Source organism: Panthera uncia, chromosome E3, assembly GCF_023721935.1.
Source record: "Panthera uncia isolate 11264 chromosome E3, Puncia_PCG_1.0, whole genome shotgun sequence".
In the NCBI taxonomy this organism is placed as follows: domain Eukaryota; kingdom Metazoa; phylum Chordata; class Mammalia; order Carnivora; family Felidae; genus Panthera; species Panthera uncia.
The window spans coordinates 29,599,705-29,612,255 of NC_064815.1; the positions used below are offsets into that span (position 1 = coordinate 29,599,705).

At 46.9% G+C, this 12,551-nt stretch overlaps 1 protein-coding gene across 1 annotated transcript in view; it reads right to left on the reverse strand.

The window, feature by feature from the left end:
* DAGLB (diacylglycerol lipase beta) overlaps positions 1 to 12,551 on the reverse strand; it is a 38,891-nt gene that overhangs the window by 24,893 nt on the left and 1,447 nt on the right. The window contains exons 2-5 of the mRNA XM_049638930.1: positions 11,863 to 12,014; positions 3,451 to 3,622; positions 1,971 to 2,229; positions 205 to 325 (exon numbers count right to left, since the gene is read on the reverse strand). Of these exons, the coding sequence (XP_049494887.1) occupies positions 205 to 325; positions 1,971 to 2,229; positions 3,451 to 3,622; positions 11,863 to 12,014 (704 nt within the window). The remainder of the gene's footprint in view (positions 1 to 204; positions 326 to 1,970; positions 2,230 to 3,450; positions 3,623 to 11,862; positions 12,015 to 12,551) is intronic.

Genomic DNA, 12,551 nt, shown 5'->3' on the forward strand with positions numbered 1-12,551 from the left:
ACGGGCTCCGCTCCCTGAACTCCGGGTGAGCAAACGCCTTACCTGACGGGCGAAAAACCACAACAGCAGAAGCCACAACTCACGTTCCAAGCCAGCTGCTCCTGAAATTGGTGCTGGCCAGGTTTTTCTGTTCTTTGTTTTTTGAAGATACATAAATAGGTATAAATGTCAAAACTCTACAACCCAACAGAACGGGCTTACCTGGGGGGGGGCCTGGGGAATGGCTGATGACCTCATCAGGCTCCTGGCTGTTCCTGATGTTGTCCTGTTGCTGATGGAGAAGGGTGAGGCCCGCCGCAATGTCGCTGGGGACCAGATCTGTGTCCTGGGTGAAAACGGCGGCTTGTCATAAAACTTAGCAGGGACTGCCCGAGTTCCTCAAAACCCAGTTTTATACAGTTCACATGCACACACAGTTATGTGTAAAGGGGTATCTTAAAAAGTATTTTCCTTTCAAGACTTCTGCATGTGAGCTTAATGTTTTTTCCTATCCTGCCCTCAGACAAATCCACTGGAGAACAAAAAAATGTGGCCGAGCTCTTATTTCAACTTTCACTTTAAGTAACTGAACCACTTAATGGACTTCACTTCTTTTGTAAAGCTGGGGAGCAAATGGATAAGTAAATTCACCATCTTTGCTAGTAACAGCCGGTTTTAGCCCAGACTTAGATGCTTGCTCAAGATGCTGTGGTTTTGTGGCAAGAGTCCCTGGGGCAGAGATTCAACACGGAACTTAAATACACCAGCTACTGCAAGCCTCCGGGAGAAGCCCACTCCAGGACAGCAACAGAGCAAGCCGCCTGCCCCTGACTTTCCCCTCCTTTCTCCGGGTGGGGTATGGAGCAGGCAGGAATGCTCAGCTGCCTCCAGGCACTTCCAGTCCAGAAGGAGCAGGTACTGGCCACTCAGCCCGAGTCATCAGCTCTACCTGTGATGCAGGTGAAGACACCTGCTGAGAACACTCAGATGCTCTTCTTCCTTCTTCCAAACTTTAAAAAAAAAAAAAATTTAATGTCTATCTTCAAGAGAGATTGAGAGAGTAAGTGCATGCACGCATGGGAGAAAGGGAGAGAGAGGGAGACAGAGGATCCGAACCAGGCTCTGCACTGACAGTAGAGCCCCACGCAGGGCTCAAACTCACGGATCATGACCTGAGCCAAAGTCGGATGCTCAACCGACTGAGCCACCCAGGCACCCCCGCTTCTTCCAAATATCTTAAGACTAGGCAGAAGCACTCCTGGGGATTAGTTTAGGGAGACCCTTGTCCACTGTCTACACAGAGGCTGCTGCTACCCGCCTGGTGTCAGCCTACGGGGCCAGCCCTGGACACTGCTGACTCGGACGCCGCAGGAAAGGGACCAGCAGTCACTCAGGATGGCAAGAGAACTCCTGTCCCTTACTTGGTCTCAATACTGAACACGATAGTTTACTAGAGGATGTTACACGAAAGCACTCGATGTGAAAGAAAACCAAGTTTTTCTAAATCACTGAAGAAACTGCTCTAGAGTGAGGACACCTTCCTGCGCTGCAAGGACACATCCCATCGTGCCGTAATGTGGCACACGAGGTCTGACACCACCCCGGATGCAGGACACTGCTTACACCTGCCTGCACCTGCAGCACACCGGCCGGAGGACAGAGGATCCAGGTGACTGGCAAATTACCCGCGAAACACACAGGTTCCATTATTCGCCTCCTTAAAAACTAACTAACACCCTTCACGGTGCAAAGAACCAGCAGCAACGCAGGACACACTGACCGGAGACACGGCGTCCGAAGCGCAGGGCCCCGGCTTAACGCTCCGGAGCCCACGTCCCGTGAGCATCTCCCCTGCTCTGCCATGCACAGACCACACATCTGCAAGAGCTGTTTTATGTCAACGGGGGCGCGGCTCAAAACACAGAGGGCTCATCTTCACGGAGGAGACATTTACTCAGGAGAAGAGACGAAAGCAGACCCCTTCGGCTTACTGAAAAGTAGGTTGAGAAAAGCTCTGCCGTACTCGAAAAAGCAACTCGAGTATGGTCATCTTTCCCGACGCAGCAGCACAGTAACTTGATCCTGGTCTCCCACACGCTGGTAGCTGCTGTCTTGAGGCCGCTAAGTAGCTGGCTCGATTCATGACTGTCCAGGTGGTTGGGGCCAGCAGAGGAATATGGAGCCATCTTCCCCCCCAGTGGGTCAAAGACGACGATGATGGTAACCACAGTGGAGACGATGATAATCCAGCTGCAAAACAGAGAGAGGAGAAGGCGCGATGACCGTGGGTCCCACGTCCACATGCATGAGCCAGGGCTCCCTCCTCAGGGTTCAGTTTTTACATCTGTACAGCCGTGGCTCTAGTTACTGAGGAAGATGTGGATTTCCCAGAACCACGCTGAGGTGAGCGACTTGTTTTTTCTAGAAAGTTCTTTATGCATCCACGGCTGACCCAGGCCTCACAAAAATCATAGCCTTAAAAGTAAAGACCACAAAAGGGGCACCTGGGTGGCTCAGTCGGTTGAGTGTCCGACTCCTGATTTGAGCTCAGGTAATGATCTCACAGTTCATGACATCCAACGCTGTGTTGGGCGTGGAGCCTACCTGAGAGTCTCTCTCCTTCTGGCCCTCCCTGGCTTGTAGCTCATGCATGCATGCGTGCCCTCCTTCCCTCCCTCTCTCTCTCTCTCTCTCTCGCTCTCTCTCTCAAAAAAAAAAAAAAAAAAAAAAAGTAAAGGCCACAAAAAAGACGTCTAGTAGGTAGAGTTGCAGCCTGTGCGTGGAAGCAGCTGGAACCTGCTCTCCACGGGCCACCAGCACGACCCAGACTCCTCCGTGCCTCAGGGTTCTTCCCGGCAAAACCAGGAGAACTTTGCCACACTGTGGAAGAGTCCAAGAGGTCTTTCATTCATATGTGTGAGTGTGTCCAGACAGCGCACAACGTGCCAGGCACTGTGGCTCAGGGAAACGCGTGCCAGCGGAAGACGCGCCCCCGTGAGGGGATTCTGCCACCGCTGCCTGGGCGGCTCGGGAAGCCCCCCTTTCCTTCTCTGTAACAGGACGGGAATTAACTTGATCAGTTCTAGGACCATTAGCCTGGAAAACGTGAAAGCCTGACTCCCAGGCAGCAGCCCCCGTCACAATTCCTGGCACTGCGTTTCTACTCCTCTTGCCTTTAGTTTTTGCCCTTGGTTTGGTATCTGGGTTTTCTTCCTTCTCATAACACAAGGGACGAAATGCAGAAAAATGAGAACCAGTGAGAAAGAAAATGACATCAATACATGCATAACGAAAGATGAATTATTTCCATATATGAACAAGCGTCTCCCAATGACCTACTCAAAGAGCTCCAATTCCTAACGATTTCAGGAAGCCCCTGTGCCATTGGGCTATCCGCAGTTACCCAGAAAGTTCTGTTGACTTCCATCTCACCCGAGACAAGAAGCTGAGAGAGAAGACGGAAGGCCTCACCTGACAACGACAGTGGCAATGATGCCATTCACAACCGTCTTGTCACACTGAATGTCGTCTGCTATCCAGGCGGCCCCCAGAGAAGCCCAGCCCATCTCTGGCAGAAAGAGCGCCAGGCGGATGTAAAGCAGCTTAGCCATGGATTTCCGCGGTCCAGGGTTACAAATGGTTCCTGAAACACAGAAGATGTTCAAACTGGCCACCTGCTTCCTCAGACACTTCCTTCCCCCAGAAACAGCAGAGCACCTATTAGCACGGTACCCACCTGGCTCCGTCTACTTGTAACTGGTACTCAAGGCCTAAGACTGACCGTCAGTGACCGATGAGGGGTGGGAACATGACAGAAAGCCTCCGGGTTACTTCCGAGACTTAACTAGGGTTTAAAGATACTTCAGGGTTCTACCTGGGGCGACCATATAATCATTGGCCAAACTGGGACATCTCTGAGAGAGGAAGGAGGGGCTGTTCATAATTATGCTGGAACGGCTGGCACCAAACAGGGCCGTCCCAGGCCAACAGACCTACACAGTCACCAAGTTCAAGCAGCCACAAGAATGACTCCACCACCTACTCGAGACCTATGGCGTTCAGGCACCATCTGAAACACCTCACGTCTATTATTCTGTAATCCTCATGACTGTGAAAACAGTTACCATCCCTTTTTTTTTTTTTTTTAATCTTTTGAGAGAGAGAGAGAGACACGGAGCACGAGTGGGGGAGGGCCAGACAGAGAGGGAGACACAGAATCCCAAGCAGGCTCCAGGCTCCGACCTGTCAGCACAGAGCCCGACGCGGGGCTCGAACTCATGAACCATGAGATCATGACCTGAGCCGAAGTCAGATGCTCAACCGACTGAGCCACCCAGGTGCCCCCACCATCCCATTTTACAAATGAAGAAACTAAGGCTGGGAGAGCTTGGTAACTACTTTCTACAACATAATCCAGGTCTGTGTGGTCCCGGCTCTGTCTCACCAACGAACTCACTTTTGGGAAGTGAACAATTCTGATGCACAAGATCACATGAAGAGGCCTATTCAGACACGGACTTTTTAAATTTTTTTTAAACGTTTATTTATTTTTTGAGAGACAGAGAGACAGAATGTGAACGGGGGAGGAACATGGAGAGAGGGAGTCAAAGAATCTGAAGCAGGCTCCAGGGTCTGAGCTGTCAGCACAGAGCCGTATGCGGGGCTCGAACCCATGAACTGGGAGATCACGACCTGAGCCGAAGTCGGATGCTTAACCGAGTGAGCCACCAAGGCGCCCCCAGACATGGCCTTTTTACTCTGCATACAAAACAAATCCAAGTATCAAGAGAGAGGCCTGGGTGCTTCAATTCCTGATGTTAAACATCAACTCTCTCCCTTTGGGAAAAAGTTGTGATAAAATACTGATTTAGACAACATAAAAATGCCATGATTAAAACAAAACAGTGAAGGAAAAAAGCCCCCAGAGCAATGATTGAAAACAAGATCCAAAGAATGATTTGGTGAGGAAATAGCTTTTAGGTTCCAAAAATGACCTCAGAGTCACATTTTAAAATGTTAGACACCATTGGGCCCCATTTTTGGCACAAAGACAAAACAGAAGGTAACCAAAACAACACCGTCTCTCTCTGAGGGACAAAGTGCAGGCATATGAAAACCCAGTGCTCCATTTGGAGCCCGCTACTAACAATAGGCGATCACCCGCAAAACAGGAAACAGTATCTGGGCTCACCCACGGGGCGCACCGGAAGGCAGTAGCTCCGAATAAGGGAATGAATTCCCCAACAGCACCTGGGCCCGAAACTCCCAACGTCCTGATACTATGCGAATGAAATAAATATATAAATAGGGAAGCAGAAAATGGAGTTCTGATTAGGACTCCAAAGAGAAATAAAGACGCTGAAAAAAATCTCCTTTATATAGTCATTCCTATGAAAACGTTTTTATTTACATATAGATCTTCCTCTCAAGGCAAGGGGTCGCCAGGGCGGACTCGGCTGCTGCAGTGCGCGAGGCTGCTGCTGCTGCTGCCTCATCATGAGCGAGCATAACTTCATCCTTGAATGGAATGTCCTCGGCACAGCCTTGGTCTTCATCAGGCATAGCCATTTATGTAAAAACCACAAAAGGCAGGCCCGTGTCACAGAATCTTTGGCTCAACACCTCCAGACACTGCCGTAATCTCCTCCAGCACGAAATGAGTGCGAGCTCGCATATAAATGCAGAGGAGATGCAAGGAAATGTCCCACAATCAGGGGCAAACACAGTGAACGGCAGACCCTGGAGGGTGAGGGTGTTCTTCCAAAATGTGGCTGTCACGAGGCTGGACCTTCCCTAATCAAACCTCCTACATGGGACCAACAGCAGGATTTCATCAGAACCTCAGAACCTCAGAGAGGTTCTCAAATCAAAACTGGAAACTACCACAATATCAAGATTCTTCCCAACTACGCTACACAGATGACCAGGAAAAAGAGGACAGGTAGATACACAGGCATCAGTCTTCTGGGCAAAGATGAGCTCCACTGGTTCCAAATGCGTCCTCTGCAACCGGGGGTGTTTCCTTTACAGAGTAATGTCAGCCAAAAGCTACATAAACACTGTCTTTCAGTACAAGTGACAGGTTAATTACCGAGATGCCTCCCGGAACAGAAGGGGCAAAAGAAATTATCCGTGTATCAAGAATAAAATTAACCAATGTGCTATTACAAAATATAACTAAGGTGTGCCCGGGTGGCTAAGTCAGTTAAGGCGCCTGACTCTTGATCTCAGCACAGGTCTTGGTCTAAGGGTCATGAGTTCAGGCCCCGCACTGGGCTCTATGCTGGGTGTGACACCTGCTTAAGAAAATAAAAATAGGGGCGCCCGGATGGCTCAATTAAGCGTCCGACTTCGGCTCGGGTCATGATTCCGCGGTCTGTGGGTTCGAACCCTGCAACAGGCTCTGGGCTGACAGCTCAAAGCCTGGAGCCTGTTTCGGATTCAGTGTCTCCCTCTCTCCCTGCCCCTCCCCTGCTTGCGCGCTCTCTCTCTCTCTCAAAAAATGAATAAACGTTTTTTAAAAATTAAAAAATAACAATTTACATACATATACAAAACTTACAATTTACAGAAAACTCATCAATTTTGTGCAGGTAATGCATGTAAAAGGAAAAAAGTTCAAACAGTTCAAGTAGGTACATAGTATTAAGCGTCTGTACCCCAGTCTTTCGGTTGTCTTCTCTTCAGGAAAAGGTAGCAAACTACACACAAGGTCCTATACCTCAGTGTATTGGAAATCACTCCTTACCTGTCCACAAAGCAGTCCTCATTCTTCGTAAACGTGCAAAGACCCAACCCATGGCCTAGTGACAGGAATGGGGTTTGTTCTGACCTTTCATACCTACAAATAGCACTGCAATGAACATCCCTACGAGGACATCTCCCCTCCCCCCCCCATTTTTTATTTACATTCTAGCCAGTTAACATACAGTGCAATATCGGTTCAGGAGTAGAATTTAGTGATTCGCCACCCACACGTAACACCCACTGCTCATCACAAGGGCCCTCCTTAGTACCAACCTCTTGCCTCCCTCCATCAACGCTGTCTGTCCTCTATTGTTAAGAGTCTCTTAACATTTGTTTTTCTTCCCTTCCTATATATTCATCTCTTTTGTTTCTTCACCTACAAGGACTTGTCTGCACACGTGCAAATCTATACGAAAATACTGCCTAATACACAGTGTACTTCCCAAATCTGGCTTCCAACGTTTACTTACAAACAAAACGAGCTGCTTATTTCCGCACAGCCTTGCCAACTCCAGGTATTATGTGGGTGACTTTTTGTTATGGCGACTGAGGCTGAACATTTTAGTACATGTAAAAGTCACTTATATTTATTTTACTGTTTATGACCTTTGCCCATTTTTCTACTGACGATCAGTCTTTTTCTTATCTATTGTAGTAGGACCCCTAATACATGAAGAAGATTGGCTTTAAGTCTCATAGTCTCATGCGTTACAATATTGTTTTCATTTTGCTTTTTTCAACCTTATGATATTTTTTCTGAAATTTACACTATATATTTTTTAATGTTTATTTATATATTTTGAGAAAGAGAGAGAAGGTACGTGCCCACACGCACGCAGGTACAAGAGGGGCATAGGGAGAAAGAGAATCCCAGGCAGGCTCCTCACTGTCAGCACAGAGCCCTATGTGGGGCTCAATCCTTCGAACCGTGAGATCATGACCTAAGCCAAAATCAAGAGTTGAACACTTAACTGAGCCACCGAGGTGCCCTTAATAAGGCATACAATATTATTTGTAACACATTGGCAATTAAACTAACATGCTTTGTAAAGTACTGTTTTTAGTTCGGTTGTGGTATCTCCAGCCACAAGTAACAAAAGGTTTAAGAACAGGAAGGACCTGTTCTGACTTCAGGGACTGCAAGTGCAGAGCCAAGACAGGTGTCACGGGCATTCTTGCTTCTCACGGCTCTGCCCTCCTTTGTGTGTCAGCTCATCCTAGGCTGTGAGTAGAGATACAGCAGGAATTCAGCAGCTTATCCATACACAGAATCACCCAGGGCAAAAACTGTGTTCCTTCTGGATCTTTCTTACAGGAGCAAGGAATTGGGTCACATGTCCACTGGCTCATCCATGAGAATCATTCCTGAGCTGGGTGGAGGGTCAGCTTCTCTGACACACACACTTCCTATGTGAGCGAGGGGGGGAGGAGGGGTGTCCTGAGTAAAACTGGAAGAGGCTGCTGGACGGGCAACCTCCCTATAACACACATACAACCAGCACATAATGCTTAACATGTACACCGACATGTTAAAAAAAAAAAATTTTTTTTTAATATTTATTTTTAAGAGAGAGAGAGAGAGAGAGAGAGAGAGAGAGAATAGGAGTGGGGGAGGGGCAGAGAGAGACCGGGAGACTCAGATCAGAAGTAGGCTCCAGGTTCTGAGCTGTCAGCACAGAGCCCAACACGGGGCTCGAACCCACAAACTGTGAGGTCATGCATGACCTGAGCTGAAGTCAGACGCTCAAACAACTGAGCCACCCAGGCGCCTCAACCCGTTATATATTTTCTGAGCCCTGACCATGAATGTGAGACGGTGCAGGCATTGAGCAAAGGCTCAGGAGGAAGAGCCTCAGTGAACATGGCCATCCATCACAGGGTGTGAAAGTGCCCTGACACCACCAAAAATATCAGGAAAAAAATATTTAAGGGGGAAAAAAAGCTACATTACTGCTTTAAATCTGAACCTCCTGATAGCTGTACACTTGGTCTCCTAACCAGAATATGACATGAACAAAAGGGCAAATAAATGAGATGATGCTACGGGCACCTGGGTGGCTCAGTTGGTTGAGTTTCCGACTTAGGCTCAGGTCATGATCTCACAGTTCATGGGTTTGAGCTCCACATCGGGCTCTGTGCTGACAGCTCAGAGCTTGGAGCCTGCTTTGGATTCTGTGTCTCCCTCCCTCTGTCTGTCTGTCTGTCTGTCTCTCTCTCTCTCTCTCTCTCTCTCTGCCCCTTCCCGACTCATGCTTGGTCTTTCTCTCTCTCAAAAATAAACATTTAAAAAAATTTTTAATAATTTAAAAAACTAAAAAAAATAAAATAAATGAACAATAATAAATAATAAAATAAATGAGACGATGCCATAGCTGAAATGACGCCAATCTAACCACTTCATCTTTCAGAAATTCAGACTTCATTAAAAAACTCTTTAGTGCTGGGGTACCTGGCTGGCTCAGTCAGTAAAGCATGCAACTGCTGACTGCTGAGCTAAGGGTCGATTCAAGATCTACGGTGGGGGGTAGAGTTTATTTCAAACAAAAACAAAAACACAAAGGTACCTCTCCCAATGGGGAATTACACAGATCACAAAACTGGGACGTTCTTCATGCATTCACGTTTCCAGGGCCATGCTGAAATACCCAGAGCTCTCTTTCCTATACATTTCTCTAGGAAGTGGGCACAAGCCACGCTCCTTGGTCATCCAAAACCCTATGGTCTTTCTCATGAAACACTTGGCCACTGAGCGACCACCAGCTCTTAAGTTTCAGTTGGTCATTCCAAACCATCAAGATCGTGATCCTGCCACCCAGTTTTACCATCTTCATTTTGAGTGTGTAAGCATGCCTCCTGCAGCCCCATTCAAGCAACGACGAAATGCACTGGAGAGCGGCACACCATACATCCTTGCCTTTGATACTTCCTAATGCGCCACACTGCTTGGCTCATCCTGTGAGCCTAAGCAATCATATAGGGAAAGTTCCCAACATTTTGGGTGAAGTGACTAGTAAAAACCCTAACACACAGAAAAGAATTATCACTTAAACAAAATTTTTGTTAATCTTTATTTATTTTTGAGAGAGAGAGAGAGAGAGAGAGAGAGAGAGAGAGAGAGAATGAATCTGAAGCAGGCTCCAGGCTCTGAGCTGTCAGCACAGAGCCCGACGTGGGACTTGAACCCACAGATTGTGAGGTCATGACCTGAGCCAAAGTCAGACACTTAACCGGCTGAGCCACCCAGGTGCCCCAGAAAGAATTATCATTAAGAATAGACAGGACTAGGGGCGCCTGGGTGGCGCAGTCGGTTGAGCGTCCGACTTCAGCCAGGTCACGATCTCGCGGTCCGTGAGTTCGAGCCCCGCGTCGGGCTCTGGGCTGATGGCTCGGAGCCTGGAGCCTGTTTCCGATTCTGTGTCTCCCTCTCTCTCTGCCCCTCCCCCGTTCATGCTCTGTCTCTCTCTGTCCCAAAAATAAATAAAAAACGTTGAAAAAAAAAAATTAAAAAAAAAAAAAAAAAAAAGAATAGACAGGACTCCTGGGGCACCTGGGTGGCTCAGGTGGTTGAGCGTCCGACTTTGACTCAGGTCATGATCTCGTGGTTTGTGAGTTCAAGCCTTGCGTCGGGCTCTATGCTGACAGCTCAGAGCCTGGAGTCTGCTTCAGATTCTGTCTCCTCCTCTTTCTGCCCCTCCCCTGCTCATGCTCTGTCTCTCTCCATCTCTCAATAATAAATAAACGTTAAAAAAAAAAAAAAAAAGAAAAAAAGAATAGACAGGACTCTTGGAGTGCCTGGGTAGTTCAGTCGGTTAAGCAGCCGACTTCAGCTCAGATCATGATCTCACAGTCTCTGAGTTCAAGCCCCGCATTGGGCTCTGTGCTGACAGCTCAGAGCCTGGAGCCTGCTTCGGATTCTGTGTCTCCCTCTCTCTCTCTGCCCCTCCCCCACTCATGCTCTGTTTCTCTCGCTCTCAAAAATAAATGAACATAAAAAAATAGAATTCTTATAACTCACTAATAAAAATGACAAATAACCCCACTTGAAACTGGGCAAAGGATCTGAGTAGACACATCTCCAAAGATGATATACAAATGGCCACTAAGCATATGGGAGGATGCTCAATACCATTAGTCCTCAAGGAAATGCAAATCAGGGCGCCTGGGTGGCTCAGCTGGTTAAATGTCTAACTTTGGCTCAGGTCATGATCTTGCGGTTCATGAGATTCAGCCCCGTGTCGGGCTCTGTGCTGACAGCTCAGAGCCTGGAGCCTGCTTCGGATTCTGTGTCTCCCTCTCTCTCTGCCCTTCCTCTGCTCCTGTTCGTGCGTCCCACCCCCCCCTCAAAATAAATAAACCTTAACAAAAAATTTAAAAAAAAAAGGAACTGCAAATCAAAACCACAATGAAGTGCACTAGGATGGCTATGCTCAAAAAGGCAGACAATGAGAAGTGTTGGTGAGGATGTAGAGAAATGGAAACGCTTCATAAACTGAAAGAAACATGGTACAGCTGCTTGGAAAACAGTCTGGCAGCTCCTCAGAAGGTTAAACACAGGGTGACCACATGATCTAACAATTCCACCCTAGGTACGTCCGAGAGACACGAAAACTTCTAGGTACACAAAAACATGGATCTGAATGTTCATAGCGGCATTATTTATAATAGCCCAAAAGTGTAAAATAACTCCAAATCCCCACCAACTGGCAAACGGATAAGTAAAATGCGGCATATACATTCAATGTAATTAACATTACTCAACCATAAGAAGAATGAAGTACTGATACGCTAAACATGAATCAACCTTGAAAACATGCTAAGTTTGGAGCCAGACCCAACGGCCACATGGTGGATGATTCTACCTATATGATCCAGAAGGGCCAAACCTACAGACGGAAAGCAGATACATGGATGGCTAGAGCTGAGGAAATCCAGAAAAATGAGGAATGATTGCTAATGGGTATAGGATTTCTTTGGGGGATGATGAAAATGTTCTAAAACCGTGGTGGGGGCTGGACAGCTCTGTGAACAGACTAAAAATCTTTGACCTGCACACTTTAAATGGGAGAATTGTACAGTATGTGAATTATATCTCAATCAAGCTGTTAAAGAACAGGCAGCAAATAGAAAAGGCTTTACCTTTCATGCTCACACATACGATGGCTGTCAGGGTACATATTATAACTGCTAGGAGGACAATAAGAACAATCAAGTAACTGCTGAGGAGGACACCGCCAGCACAGTCCAGCTTGCTTCTGTGCAGGAGGTACAAAGTCAAAATGCCAATCCACCTGCCAAGAGATAGGGAGAGTCAGAAATGGAATCCAAGGAACTACTTTGCAAAACATAACAGAAAGAAATAAAAGGAGTTAACATTTCTAATTTTTTTTTTTTAATATTTAAAAATAAAAATTTTAAAGGAGTTAACATTTCCCCAAACAAGGTGAAATTTACTTTGGACTAAAATTTTCTTCGATAAAAGATCTAAAAAAAATAAAAAATCTACTAAGTCAATTAAAAAGTATGACTTTAAAAAAATTAGCTTTATGCTTTCTGTGCCTACATGACTGCCCTTATTCTATGCCTGCTGTAATTCATAAGAGGTATTTAACGCCATACGCAAACATACTATGAACTGCTGAAAAACAGCAACCCCATAATGACTCAGAAAGATGCAACCGTAGGAGCACCTGGGTGGCTCAGTCGGTTGAACATCTGTCTCTTGGTTTCAGCTGATACCATGATCTCGTGGTTCATGAGTTCAAGCCCCGAGCTGGCAGTGCACAGAGCCCGCTTGGGATTCATTCATTCATATTCTCTCTCTCGAC